We start from the raw sequence: 15,857 nt of genomic DNA, 5'->3' as shown, positions 1-15,857 counted from the left end.
ACTGAATCGAATCAAATTTTTAGTTAACCGAGAAAATTCGTTTCAAATACAAATAGTGTATATTTGATATTTGTTCGGTTCGATTCGATTCCGATTTTGATTTTTTATATTTTTTTCGGTTCGATTAACCGAACTGAATATATTTATATTATTATATCTTAGAATTTATATTAATAATTATATTAGGTTTGGTTTTGGTTCGACGGTTTGGAATATTTACAAATATTTTTACTTAGTTGGAAATTTTAATTATTTTTAATGTATTTTTTTACATTTCGATTCGGTTCGAATTATTTGCAAATATTGAAAATATTTTTGGTTAATCAAACTTTTTTATTCGAATATGATTCGTGATTTTGGGTATTTGTTCGATTTGGTTCAAATTAGAGGTGGTAATAGGCCAGACTAGACTTTGGCTAAATAGGTCTGGTCTAAACCGGGCCTATAAGTCTAAAAAAAAATATTTTAAAAACATGAGTGATTTTTTTAAAAGCGACCTACAAACTTACTACATAATAATTTTATTTATTTATTTATTTGCAAATTTAGTACTTAAAGAAAAAATAGATACAATCATTTAATTTATATAAAAAAGTTAAAAATTTTATTTTTTTATAATAAATTCATAATTAAAATTATTTAATAATATTATTATTAGATAGAAAGTTATTTTTAGGGTGTTTTTGTTTGGTGAATTGGATTTTATATACAATATTCATCCAATTTTTTTTTTCACCAAAAACATCAAATCAAACACCTATTTTTCATTTTTTATATTATACTAAAAATCAATTTTACATTCAAATCATTACATCAACACCTATTTATATCACATTATACAACTATTCAAATTCAAAATTTTTACTATTCAAATCCCAACTCAAAATTCAAATCTCCAAACAAACATACCCTAATATATAATAATGAAAAAATATTTTTATAAAAAATAACAATAATGCTTTAATTTAAAAAGGTTTTTTTTTTTTTTTTTTTTTTAAAACTTAAGTCTGGTCTATGTAAATATTTAAATAAAAAAATTTTACAAAAAATTTTGAATTGACTTTTTTTAATAAATAGATTAGGCCAAACTAAACATTTTATAGGCGAGCAAAATAGAGAATAATTTTATTAGAGTTTCAAAATATTAGCACATTTAAAGTTACATTTAGCTGACTTGACCCAAAAATTAGACCAAATAGTCAAAATAGACTATGGAGTTAGCCCATACCGTCTGGTTCGGGGATATTGAAATACCGAATTCAAGGCATCCCAATAATGTACTTATTCCAACAATCTTCTTCATCTTCTTTTATATATATATATATATATATATTCTTATTATTTTATTCTACATATAAAATTTTTACAATAGAACGTGTCAATCTATAGTAAAAATGTGTAAGTAAAAATATTCGACTGGGATCGTCGGTCCCAAATAGTCAAAGATCTTCCAATGGGGGACAAACTTGGTGATGTTTTTTTTTTTTTTTTAGAAAGAAAAAAATCTAGTACCATGGAACCTTTTTTTTTTTTTCCATTTTGTAATTAGATTTTTTGATTTAGTGTTGTTAATATTGAATAATTTTAATTTCAATTCAAGTTAGTCTTTGTTAATTTAGAGTTTAACTTTTTCGATTGAGTGTTGTTAATTTTGGGAGAATGGAAAATTTTATCATAGTTTGAATGAACATAAAGTTAATGTCACACTATTTTTTTTCCTTATTTACATCATTTGCTTCAAGGGAATAAGTTATTTACAAGCATGACAATAAAAAAGACATTTATACAAAAAAAAATAAAAAAAATCCAACATTTATATTAACAAATTTACAATCTGACCGAACAAATTATAAAAAATCGTAAATATGAAAGAGATTTAAAAGCTTGTAAAAATATTGATAATAATCTCTTGAAACGACAATATCTGTAAAAGAGATTAAGTTGATACAATCAAGACCCTAGTTTAGGCATTATTTATTATTTATTTTTAATATTTTATTTGAATATGTTAGAATGAATTTTATAATCTTTTAGCGTAAATAGTTATTAATAATTTTTTTTTATTATTTTAAATTTTCTTTGACAAGAAAAATATGATATATATTTGTCGGTTTGTTCAATTCGGCCAACATATTTTCATATGACACCCCAATTTGAACATGGACTTTGAAAACAAAATCAAACTAAAATAGAAAATTTTTGCGACAGCAAATATAGATTCTGTTAGTGTTGTCGTTTTTGCAACCGAAAAAATAATGATAGAGAGACGAAAAAGTTATTACAACAACCAAAGTAGTTGCATGGGAAAATAAAAAGTTTGAAGGTATAATAAAAAGTGATTATATGCTTTATAAATATATATTTTCCATGTGCTATATATATATATATATTTAAGTTGTATTGACTAAATGTATACATAAAATATGCTGTAAGTAGTGAATAGATATTATCATATTATTTTTATGTTTCTGTCCGTCCTATATATTATGTCACTTTTCTGGAAAATGATTACACACTTTAATCTCATTTTAAATTTTTAAATTTTATTTTATTTTTAATTTTAATTAAACTAATTAGTTATCTTAATCTTAATTTATAATTATTTATATTATAGGATAATTATTTTAACTAATACATTCTTAATTATCTACTAATTACATCCCTCGTAAATATACCGTGTCTACGGGTGTAACAGACACGATATCTGGGACGGAGGGAGTAATATCTTGTCATCTTGATTATTTATTTATTTATTTTTATGTAAGAATTCGTAGAAAATCACTTTCGAATGCATTTTAGATACATTTCTACTTAAATTTAATAATATGCAAATTAGGCACGGTAAATACAGATACAAAATTAGAAGGGCTAACCATAAAATAGTTTTTAAAGCTTTCAAACTGGCCTACAAATGCTTCAAATTGTGTGTTTCTTTAGACGGGTCTGGGGAGATTTGAGTTTGAGTTTGGTTTTTATTTGAATTTTGAGATGAGTTTGAATTTTGTTGTTTATTTTATGTTTAGATTTGGTTGGAGTTTGAAGAGTTTTGATGTGTATTGATTCGATGGATAACGAATAAAATAATATAAATGTGTATTAAATTTAATTGATAAAATTAAAATTTACTGCAAGAAAAAATTATTTTTGTAACAAAACTTTTTTGTCTTTAAATCTACTTTTTCCGTTACTAATGACATTGGAGACGAAATTAGAAATAGAATTACGTTAGCTACGTGAACTTTAGGGACGAAATTTCGTTACAAATAGATTATTTTTTTTGTAGTGATTGTGTGATTTGATTATCAAATTATATTATAATCAATATATATATTTAATTTTTTTATTTTTATTATAAAAAAATTTATTCTCTATAAAATGACATTTATATATATATTGTTTATATATTTTTAACCTATAATTATTATAAATATTAAATAAATATAATATTTAAAAAACATTATATTAAAAAAAAAAAATGCAGCGAAAGCCGCATTTGCAGCCTTTGTCTTGCAAAGGGGAATTGGGGAGATTTGAAAAATTAGCAAGAGAGAAGGAATACATAAATAAGGTTTTATTTGTTTACTGTTTTCAGTTGAGAATTTTTTATTTTATTTTATTTTTTTTTATGTGATGTATTAAGAATTGTATCGAAAAATAAAAAATAATATTTTATGTTGAATATAATATTTTTAGAAAAATAATATATATATTAAAAATGGTATCGAAAAAAATTATTGGACAAACAAACCTTGAATAAATAAATTGATGCTAAATTTTTAAAACTGTATATTTTTATTAAATTTATTTTAAATAATTTTATAATCTCTAATTAAATATCTTATTAATATTGTATGATAAAAAATATAATAATATTTATGTAATATAAATATATTTTTAAATACAACCGGACAAATATCAAATACATATGTTGTCAAGAAACATAGAATATTATTAATATATCAGTGCTGTGCTAATCAATGCCATAATGATCCCTATTATTTTTATTTGAGTAAATTACATCATATGAATATTTATATTTTATTATAAATGTATAAAGTACCATTATTTTATTTATTGTGTCTTCTTATATTAAAATAAATTAGAGGTTGAAATTTTATTTATTTATTTATTTATAATAAAAGTATTATGCAATTTATCTTTTTATTAATTTAAAAATTGTAATTATTTAATTGTGATTTAAAATTAATTTTAAATAATATTATCCTACTCTTTAGTCTCATTAAAAAGTTGGCCGTATTTCCCGAAACAATGTTATTATTTTTTTATTTAATTCGCTTTTAAAATTACATTTATTTTTTTTTTAATATTAAAATTTTTTTTATAAAACACTTGTAATTATTTTTATATATATATTTTTAATTTAAATTACTTTTGATATAATAATTAATTTTCAAATAACATTATTTTATATTAAATTATTATTATTATTATTATTATTATTTTAAATATTAATATTAAAAAATCAATATTTCAATTATAAACAACATCGAAACTCAAACAAACGAGCCATCTGACACGTCCCGAATCGTCTCGGCGAATAGGAAAACAGGAAAGAAAAAAAAAAAAAAGGAAAAATAATAAAATATCAAAGACGTGTAAAAGAATGGCAGGAGAAGGCGAGGCCGAGAAGAGAAGGTAGATTGATTGCGAGTGAGCGAGTGAGGCCATAAATGTGGGCTCGATGCAGCCTCGCATCATTTCTGATTCTCTTTCTCTCCTCCATTTCGCTGCACACGACGAAAGGAGAAGGAAAACGAATTGGGCCACGCCGACGCGAGCTGAGTCTCCAATCGTAGTGTAGCGCACGTCTTTGGGATTCTATCGCTCTGCACTTGAGTTTTTGTCTCTTTAGAGAGTGGAGGGGGAGGGGGGTACCAACCGAACAAGGATTTCCGTGTCCGGAGGTCTATTGAGGCTTCTGGTTTTTGGTGTTGATTGAAAAATTGATCGGAGCAAGTTTCTACTCATTTTCTCCGCATGCAAATGGCAGCCAAGAAGGTTGGAAGGCTTACTTTACTGCCTGTCTTTGTTTTTTCAGATATGGATGTGCATTTGTGTGTGAGTGTATCCGTTTTGGTTGTAATGTAACGCATGTAAGTGATTGTGATTTGAGTTGTTAGATTGCTGTTTTCAGGATATGCCGTGGGTGAATTGAAGTTCTTCGTAGTAGGATTCTTGTGTTTACCCCTCCATTTTTTTATTTTGAAAAATGGTGGGAGTATCAGACAATGTCCGAGGGTTTCTTTTAGCGATATCTTCCAGCGTTTTTATCGGTTCAAGCTTCATCATAAAGAAAATGGGATTAAAAAGGTCTGGGGAAACGGGAACACGAGCAAGTAAGTTTTCTTTGATCTGCGCCTTTAGTTTTATGATTTCGTTCGTTTGTACTTGAAAATATTGTGAATCTGAAGCATGATGGTTCTGCTAGTGACTAGTAAAAAATCAAATCATAAGGAATAAGCATTATGGAGAGGGTTAAGTTGTTTGGTTAATGACACACACGATAGAGGATGTGGAGTGTATCTACCAAATTTCAGGTACAACAAAATATATATTCTTTTACAGCAAGGTCTACAAGAAAAAACTAGTCGCCAAATTGCATAGAGATTTAGAAAATATTTTGGATAGCAACATTTGTGGGACTCACATATCTGGGTAATATAGATGAAGAAGTTGGACAAGAGTTTATTTGGAACCACTAGCTTGTGTGATTTTACACTCGAACTGGGAATTCTAATGTATGTGTTTAAAACTGTATGGCCCTGTAGAGGAAATGATGATATTACAATAAATAGTTATCGATTTTAGCTCTGAAAGTGGTTATGTTTGTATTAAGTACGCCTGAAAAGCTTTACATTGGTTCTTCTCTACTCGGGAAACTTCATTTTAAACCTATGTTTTGAAGGCTATTTTTCTGTTCAGGCGATGGAGGTTTCGGATATTTGAAAGAACCTTGGTGGTGGGGTGGCATGATTGCAAGTAAGATCCTTTCAGCACATATTGTTGATGGATGACAAATTATAGAACTTTATTTTTTGACTGTGTTATGGTCATTTCTTCATGTGATGTGGAGTCATTTAAAGATATGAATCCTGCTCTTGCATGTACATTGTTGGAATTTTCCTACTGAAGATGAGAATGGATGGTTGTATGGTTTCATTTACTTATAAAATTTTAAAATATGCAATAATACTATTTGTATTTCTGGATTTGTCTAGAATCTCACTTTTAAATTGACAGCATCCGAACGGTATGAGTATGCTTTTCTTGAATTGTCATCTACCTGAAGAAAGACTTAATTTGCATTAGATAAATGTGAAAATGCCACAAGAACTGGTCTAATACTAACATTTGTTCAAATCAGAACTCTGATAGGTTCCTAATGGGGAGACAGTCTCTCTGACATGTGAGAACTAAATCACATTTTATAAACACTTAAATAAAACGAAAGTTTATTTAACTTCATATAAATCTTATTTTCTTTAAATGCTTGTCATATTCTTTTGGTCATGATGTCAGCTATATTTTCATAATCTTTTTATAAACCATAAACCTTCAGAACTTTTGGTTCCATAAATAATAAAAAATTAGCATATTTGTGTTATATATTTATCATTGCTATACATGTGTGAGCAGTGATTCTTGGGGAGGCTGCAAATTTTGCTGCTTATGCCTTTGCTCCAGCTATTCTTGTAACCCCGTTGGGAGCATTAAGTATCATTTTCAGGTATGGCAGTACTGCATTATCATAATATTCTCACAGCAGCCTGTTTAGATGAAATCATGATTAAATAAATTACTATGCAGTGCAGTGTTAGCTCACTTTATTTTGAATGAGAGGTTACACATTTTCGGAGTGGTTGGCTGTATTCTCTGTTTGGTAGGTTCTGTCACCATTGTCTTACATGCACCATTGGAGAGGGATATTGAATCTGTTAAACAAGTGTGGCATTATGCAACTGAGCCAGGTAGCTTTTGATTCTCCTCGCTGCCTTGTGTTATTTGTCCAAGTCAATAGGCCTGAAGTTTACGAGTCTTCATTTTTGTTTGAACTCATTTCCCATATTCTACTCAAACTATCTATAAGCTACCAATGGCTACCTATTTTTAAGTCTTGACTGATTAACTAATTTACTTATAAATGCTTGTCTGGAAAAAGCTAGCAGCATTACTATAACATCACGAAACATCAGACACAGATATAACCTAAACATGAGATGCGACAGTCTTGTTGAATGCATTCATTAGTGATATCCATGGGAATCAATATTACCGATACATCAGCGAATTAGGGCAGGTCGCTTCAATTGCATACATCTTATGGAAGGTTTATGCTAGTTTTGAGATTACCTTTATTGTAATTATTTTGTATTTGGGAACTCTTATTCTTCTTCTTGTAACCAACTATATATTTGGATTTCACAGGTTTTATTATGTACTTCCTAGTGGTTGTGGCTCTTGTCCTTGTTCTAATATTTGTTTACGTGCCACGCTATGGACAGAGATATATGGTTATATACATAGGAATATGCTCTCTCATGGGTTCCCTAACGGTCAGATCCTTCTCTGTTATGCTTTTCCTTTGATTTTTTAATCCCGATTCTCTGTCTTATTCAAAGAGCCAAATCTCAAAATTTTCTTTTCCTGTCCGTGTAGGTTATGGCTGTCAAAGCAGTGGCAATTGCTTTAAAGCTTTCATTCTCTGGGTCCAATCAATTCGTGTACTTCCAGACATGGTTTTTCACTATTTTGGTCATTAGTTTTTGTGTCTTGCAGATTGTATATCTAAATAAGGTATGCCTAATCATCTAGTACCATTTTCCATGAAAATTATAGTTTCTTATCTGTTACCCAAACTAAAACTACCCTGATTAGAATTACGCTGGTTTCCTTTTTGTTTGAAAAACTGCCATGAGAATTTGGTTTATTGTCTGTGCATTGAAATAATGAAGTTGTTATTGGTTCACTTGTTTGGTGGTTTCCTCGCATGTTATATTAATTGTAGATCAAGTGGTAAGACATCATTTATTTGAGGGCTATTGGATATGTGTGTGGGGTTAAAAAAAAAAAAGCGAAAACAAAAAGACTAATGAAAATCTATATTCACAAACAACAGGCTTAAGTTCGTCCCCATCGTCAATATGCAAGTAACATCTGAGACTTACTCTTGTTCTTTTATCTCAATCTTGTGCTTTCTTCGTTTCTACTCTCTATCATGAACAATTTAGCTTTCAAGGGAATACAATAACTTCTACTTATGTAGGAGAAGACTTTGATATCAACATTATTTATTGGTAGTTGCTGCATCCACCAATAAGAAGAATCTCTCTAGGAATTGCACTAGATGATGAGAAAACCATCATTTTAACACTTGTTACTCTGTTGTATCAACTTTTCAAATGATAATATGACAAATGGAGTGTAAATATTGACCATTTTATTTAAATTTTTTTTATTGTAATTTTTAACAGTTTTATTTTGATTATTCTGATTTTTTCCACATTCACCATTTGCAGGCTTTGGATACCTTTAATACTGCTGTGGTTTCCCCTGTTTACTATGTGATGTTCACAACACTGACGATCTTCGCTAGTATGATAATGTTTAAGGTAACAAAAGCGAAATGAGGTTTTTATCAAGGATTATGGCTTTTTATTTATTTATTTATTTTATAAAATTATATTTTTTGCACTTATATTTTGAAATTTATGTTGAATGCCATCTTTCTTCGTTTTCTTTTTCCTTTTTGTTTGTGAAGGAAATACAAATATGTGATAGGAGATGAATCATGTTACAATCCAAAGATACAGACATGGTAGAGAATTAAATAGAGCATTAAGAAGTGTGTTTCCTTTGAGATTAGATTGGGTTTGGAGGTTTGGATTTTTTATTTAACTAATGTTTGATGTGATGACTTGTAAGAAAATAAAATGATTGCTTTACAAAAAATGTGGAGTCTAAATAGTAAAAAACTATGTAATGACTAGTATCAGAACTAAGGGAAAAAAAATCCTTAGAATAGCCTAACAAAGAAAATAGAAGGATTTGTAGCCAAACTGCAGGATCACCAGACTCTCTAACTCCACATTTTGCAAATAAGTCTACCAGTTCTTTTGTTGAGCAAGAGATGTGGCGAGAAGTGATGGTGGGATATCTAGAGCTGTAGAGGTGGAGCTTATTGAAGTTTGAATTAAGCTTCCAAGGTGGGGTACAACACGTCCATTCTAAAGCATTTTGGAGTCACACTTAGCATAAATTTGGGGCAATGTCCCAAGTGAACAAGAGCCATATGTTTGAGGACGTGGGAAATGTCAGTTAACTTAGCAACATTGGAGTATACTATCCCAACATGTTTTGAAAGGATGAAGATAATGTGTCTGTCCCAAATGGTCTCGGATGATTGCCTGGTTTATCAATTGCTGAATTGTCTGAGTTGATTTTCCAGCAGCATAAGGGGGCGGGGAGGGACCTTTTTTTGCATTAAAGATATTTATTGGAGAATGTTCACTAATGTGGCAAATTGTCCATAGAGCAGCCTTTAGAATTTTATTTGAAATTTCTATGTTTGTGGATGTGTTGGATCGAGAATGCCACTTGATGATGAACAAACCCAAGAGATGTCCCACAAACAGATCACATACTCGATGTTGAGGGGTACTGTAGGAATAAGTGAAAAATAGTCTCAGTGTGAGAGCCACATGTGGGATACCCTTGGAAACCAAATATCCTCAGGATACAAGAATCTATAACTGGGAGGTCACTTCTTGAAAGCTTGTGAATAAAGGTATTGACTTGATGCTGAGCATTCTTAGTCCAGATAATAGGACAGGATATCATGTGTGGGAGTGGTACAAGTCTGAGAGCTACAAATATTCATTTGATTGGTAGCTGAAGGAACTGGTTAGGATTAGACTTCCAAATAAATTTGTCTTGGCTATTAGCCAGAGCAGTTGCTGACTCGATCACATTCACAAAGGGTACCAAATGGTCATGCTCCCAATCAAACAAGGCATGATGAAGTTTTGTCCCAAACCCTTGACCCTTTCTCCCAGCAACCATAATCTTGGATAGAGCGTGTTTTAGAGCAAACCAAGTGAAAGATGCGTGTGAAGACTAAGAGGTTGTAAAAGCGATGGCCAGGGATCCTCTCAAAAGCTAAAATTGTAGTCATATCCAACAACCAAAGTTGCTTGCTTGTAAGCAATCCAAACCTTACAGATGTTGCCCAAAGGTCCGGAAGGGACGTTGTCGGTTTACTGGAAAGACCAAATGGAGGAGGGAGACTTTTCTCCATATTGCTTTTGAATCTTGGAATCTCATTGCCCATTTTGTTAGCAGAGCCTTTTTGAGATATTTACGAAGATTAGGCCAATGCCTCCCAAAATTCTCCCCTTACAATGAGCTTTCCAACTAGATAAGCTCATTACTCGAGTCCCCCTAAATGAAGCTCTGGAATTTAGATTCTATTGAACAGAGGATTTGCCTGGGAATTCTGATCATAGATAGAAAGCTAAGAGGAGATTTGTTAAGGGGCGATTAAACCAGTGTAGCTCGCCTACTGAAAGAGCGGACTTTGGCTTTTCACCCGCTCAATCTTAAATCAACTCTATTGAGGATTGGATTCCACACTGATAGCGGTTTCCTTTTACACCAATAGGAGCTCTGAGGCATGTAAAGGGAGTGGTCCCGACTAACATTTAATGGATTCAGCAGAGGAGATGAATTCCAGGAAAAGTTTGACTGCGAATAACGCACTTTTGTGGAAATTAATCTTGAGTATGGTTGCTACCTAGAAGAATTTCAAGATCCATTTGATAGCCAAGAAAGCATTTCGAATTCCATTTGGGAATTTTTTTGGATGAGAGTGATGAAGGAATCTCCATGAAGTTGCCAGTGTAGAAGGCCTCAAAGAACATCATGATGTCAGGCTGAAGAAGGTCCCAAAATGCTTTGAAAAAGCTTAGATTGAAACCGTCTAGGCCTCGGGCTTTTTCATCATCATCACAAGTAAAGCGTAGAGAATACTTTTAGTAAAAGGCCGAGATAGGTGCTTCCCACCATCTCTGCAAGGATGCCAAAGGCAACTTGATCAGGGACTAGGAGAGGTTGTCTTGAGTTGGAAAATATGTTGGGGAAATGATGGTAGATTCCTAATGTGTCGTCCAAAGAGTTTGAAGTCTGGCTGCTGACACTCATGAGAGAATTCTGTTGGAAGCTTGCGCAGATGATACGAATCTGTGGGAGAATCTTGTGTTCAAATCACGATTATCCAAGTAGTCTGCATACAGCTTCATCTTGTTTCTGAAGGAGCCAAAGTGTAGATTTGCTGCCAATAACTTCGTTCCAAGTTGGACATGAGGGAATTTTCCAAAGACAACAGTGAGTTCCTCCGATGGTCAATATCTGATTAGAGTCCCCCTGACTTGTAACCAGACCAAGATTTAATGGTTCTCTTCAAATCTTTTAGTTTAAACAGGATTTAACTCTGAGAGAAGCTGGGACAGCACGTGCATTATAATAATTAGTAATGAGATCCTCGAGCCAAAGGTTAAACAAGTAGAGTTTTGGGAACTCTGCCAGTGACGCTAGAGATAAGGAAATATGTCCAATTGGCTGAAAGAAGAGTGGTGGTTTCCAATCCATGTGAAAGGATTTCCTTGAAGCGGAAGATCAATCATACCAAGATCATTGACAAGGCCCCAAAAGTCTTTAGATGAGCGAGGGGAGTCGGAGGCTCCAGTCCAGAAATTCTAGGGAATATGGGAGGACTGATTTTAGCTGGCTTGAAGGCTGATTATCTGACCTGGAGGGAAGCTCAACACATGGAATGACTACTGAAAAAGATTTCTGGGTAGAAGCAGTCTGAAGAGAGGACTATGCCATTCTTCTAGGTGCCATTCTTTGGCGTCTGGGTGTGCAGAGGGCTAATGGGCTAAAAGGGGGCAACTGGACAGGCTTGAGGGATTTATTTCTGATAGGTGGAGGAGATGCTCTTGCCAGAATCTTGGAGCAATGATGATCCAAAGAGATCAGGTAACCTTTACTGAGGGGATTCTAATGGAATGAATAGTCCTCTGGACTTGAGGGAATGCTGAGTGGATGATGAGACGATGTGGGGTGAGAAAATCCGTACTTAACCACATCAGCGTAGGATTTGAGTATCGTATTAGTCTGATTGATCGGGGAATTCACTGAAGCAGCTTGGTTTTAAGAAGCCGGAGGCTGCTAGCTCAGCCTTTGACATGCTTACAGACCATTGCATGCTGGATAAGGATTTGATAACTGTTAGGGTATAGCTGGCACATTTGAAGCGAAAAAAAGCATATTTGCTGTTACGTGAAGACATATCTAGGCGTGGATCGAAAATACAAGCTGAGTTGTTGATTAAACTCCATAGAGCTTTGTCATTGCTCGACTGATGGATGTTACCCTCAAAAGCAGAGATTAGCTTAGGAAGCTGAGGACTGTGGGATGGATTTTTTATTTTATTTGATAAAACATAATATTGATTAGTGATTGGAATGCTGGTTTACACATTGTTCTGGATCTGAGTTGATTATAGATTCATTCATATTTTGTTTGGAGCATCAAGATAAACAATGTGTGTTTCCTTTACATTTAATTCAGGGGGAATCTCAAACAGCATCAGAGATTGTTACCGAACTTTGTGGTTTTGTGACCATCCTCAGCGGAACATTTCTGCTTCACAGAACAAGGGACATGGGTGGTGGTGGTGGTGGTAGTTCCCCAGCCCAAGCACCAGCAGCAGTGCAAAACCCGGAGTATGATCGATCCAACCATTCAAGTCCGCGGCAATCCCATGTCGAAGTTGTATCGAATCCTAAAGTTTGATGACAATCGTGCAACTTATAAAGGCAGGCAGGCAGGCAGGCAGGCAGGTAGGCAGGCTTATTTTATACCTTCCCAAACATCTGCTCAACTTATACTGACTGAAATTTAGTATAGAATCTGAAAAAGAAGAGAACAGAAAAGGAAAGGAAAGTATTATGTTTTTGGTATCTACACCAGTGCTTACTTTCATCCATTATTCCAATCAAGACTAGACTGCATTTTTTTTTTTTTTTTTTATCTTATTTATATTTGAAGGGAGGGACCTATTCTAGTGTAGGTTCTTGTTTTGTTAGAAAAGAAGAATAGAGAGCTTTTGTGGTTAGTTTAGATCCAAATCACATATAACAAGAGAAAGGTATAATCTAAAACGTGTTTTGAGACTAGTGCTTCGTATGTTTCTACAATAATTGTTAAGCTGATTTATCAACACCCTGCTAATTGTTTTGTTTTCAAACAATTTTGGATCTATTTCTTTTGTTTGGTTTTTTTTTTTTCAAATATTTTTACTATACAACCTTAATATTTTTTTACAAAAGTATCATTTTCAACTTATTGGTTAAATATAACTAAATTGAAATTCAAGAAAAATAACCAGATAATCCTATATGTTTTTAGAAAGCCATCTATTATGATCATGGAACCATATTTGGTGTTCATTTTATAAATTTAATTATTATAAAGTGTTAGAATTATCGTAAGTTTGAGATTGTTGGAGACTGAGAAAGTGTATGTTGCATGGATTTCCAATATATTTTGAATCACTCAAAGTTGTTTTCCTTGTCCAGTATTTCGACATTGTTAATATTTAGGTTTCAATAATTCACACAAGAATATAACAAACTAATATTAAAAATCTAAATAAAAATTCAAGTACCTACAAAGTGGGAGAATTTTTGTATATGAAGATATGTTTTTTTAGAATTGTAACACAACTTGATGAATCACCATTAAATATGGGTATGTTCATTTTGTATTTTTAAATGTATGCGTTTTTTTTTATATTAGATACAAAAACTGTATCAGTAATAAAAAAAATAGTACTATTTTATATTTGTCGTTGATCAATATTATAATTCAAATAAATCCACAGTGAAACTATAACAATGAATTGGATTAAATTGGACATTTATGAAATAATAGTTTGAAAATTCAAATTACCAACGTAACAGGAACAAAATTGGAAAAATAAAAGCTAAAAAATAATAATCAAAGCATAAAGAAAAGCAGGATAGAAGCGATAAATGAATTTAAAATGCACAAATTTAGCAACAAGAAAAGACAGAAATTCATATTAGTAAAAGGAAAAGAAAAATGATTCTGGAGGATCTTCTCCCATAACTATTTGCCAATTTATATTCTTATTGCTTTTTGCAACTTCTCTATTACTCTCCTCATTTATCATCCAGAACATGTGCTTTATCCCTTCAATTATTCTTCATTCTTCTATAATTGAAACCAGATAAAAAAAATTTGACTATATGTTGAAGGGTTTGTCTTCTAGGCTTGCCTTGGAGCTGCCCCAGACTGTGTTTCTTGGGTTGGAAAGATCTCAAATTATATTCCAGAGCTGTGTTATTTGGGCTGTATCTATGTTAAATTTTTGATGGGATACAAATGTCTCCCATAAAAATATTTGGGCAAAAATCGATTATTTGCAGCTCTAATATTTTTTTTTGAGATCTCGGCCATAGCTTGGCTCAGCTTCACACGGCACTCTTATTCTTGTAGCTTATTTTATTTCTGAATTCAACTTGGAGCTGATCCGGATTATTCTAGGATTAGGATTAGATTCACCTAAGGTTGTACAACGACTTAAAATGTCTTTACTTTCTTGGAAACAATCCAACTGTATTGACCTTGAAGTTATTTTCAAACCGTAGAGTTTGCTCTAAATCTCGATTATTGACTATGATGTCAAGACTGGCTTCTAAAGTTCCATCATCATCAAGAACCCCAACCGTAGGTTCGTCATTGGTACAACTGTTGTCTATGAGCCAACAATTGTTTGAGTTAGGACTGATGTTTGTAAAGCAAGATGTTACAAACAGTTGTTGTTTTTCTTCTTGACCGTTTGCAATTTTGATATTATCTTTTGTTGGAATTTTTTTTTGCAAATTCTTTCACGATGTTCAAGTGTTTTGTATTTCTCACACTGCACATCAGGTCTTTTCCAACATTTGAAAGCAGGATGCCCCATCTTGCCACATAGTCTACAAGGAGAAAATTCTTTTTTCTTTTTTCCTTTGTGGTGGCTAAGTGTACCACTTGAGTTGAAGTTCCTTTTATAACTTTTCTTCTTGTCTTTCTCTTCTTGATTGATTTGTAAGTTGGCCTGCAATGTTTTTTCCACAAGACCTTCACTTCTCATTAGTTTTCTTTGTTTTTGAGCCTGTAAAGCATTCGTTTGTTCTGCCAAAGAAATTCTTAATGGATCCTTGCTATTTTCCATGGAGAATATGGTGGCATGAAATCTTTTAGGAACGGTTACAAGTGTTTTACGAGCAATTCTAGCATAAAAAAAATTCAAATTCGAGCAACCTTATTTTGTTAGCAATGCCAAGAACCTTATAGTTGTACTCTTTGATTGATTCAAACTACTTCATTCTTTGCATCTAAACTCATGAATCAAATTTCAGGTTTGCAATATATTGTGGAGTTTTGAAAATATATTTATCTGATTGTGAGGGCTTTTTTTATAGATAAGTTTGCTGTTTAATTTTTTTCTTTTTTTTATTATTATTTATTATTATTTTTTGTAATTAAATATATTAGATGTAATATTTATTTGTCCTTGTTGATGGTTGTAGTGCATTATGCGTGCAAAGTAAGTAGCGTGTTTTGTGTTTAATTATTTTCAAAAAATTTTAATTTATTTTTGTTTTTGCTTTTTTTTTTTTTAGCACTGCGATTTGTAACTTGTAAGTTGTAAGTAAATTGATTTTCATTTAATAATAGTTTTAACTTTTTTAACTATATATTGTTGA

The 15,857-nt window shown here is 31.8% G+C and overlaps 1 protein-coding gene across 1 annotated transcript; it reads left to right on the top strand.

Annotated features, from left to right (window-relative positions):
* The first annotated feature begins 4,632 nt into the window (after positions 1-4,632).
* LOC127253050 (probable magnesium transporter NIPA1) lies at positions 4,633-13,044 on the top strand. The gene is made up of 9 exons (XM_051277464.1): positions 4,633-5,019; positions 5,156-5,357; positions 5,944-6,000; positions 6,658-6,748; positions 6,829-6,989; positions 7,447-7,574; positions 7,678-7,815; positions 8,538-8,630; positions 12,649-13,044. The coding sequence occupies exons 2-9, from the start codon at positions 5,231-5,233 to the stop codon at positions 12,871-12,873; spliced, it is 1,020 nt and encodes a 339-aa protein (XP_051133421.1). The 5' UTR covers positions 4,633-5,019; positions 5,156-5,230; the 3' UTR covers positions 12,874-13,044.
* Positions 13,045-15,857: the final 2,813 nt, after the last annotated feature.

The sequence above is a fragment of the Andrographis paniculata genome, unplaced genomic scaffold (assembly GCF_009805555.1).
Source record: "Andrographis paniculata isolate CXL003 unplaced genomic scaffold, ASM980555v1 Contig49END, whole genome shotgun sequence".
In the NCBI taxonomy this organism is placed as follows: Eukaryota; Viridiplantae; Streptophyta; class Magnoliopsida; order Lamiales; family Acanthaceae; genus Andrographis; species Andrographis paniculata.
Note: the sequence above shows the minus strand (reverse complement) of the source record. Positions and strands in the feature narration are given on the sequence as shown.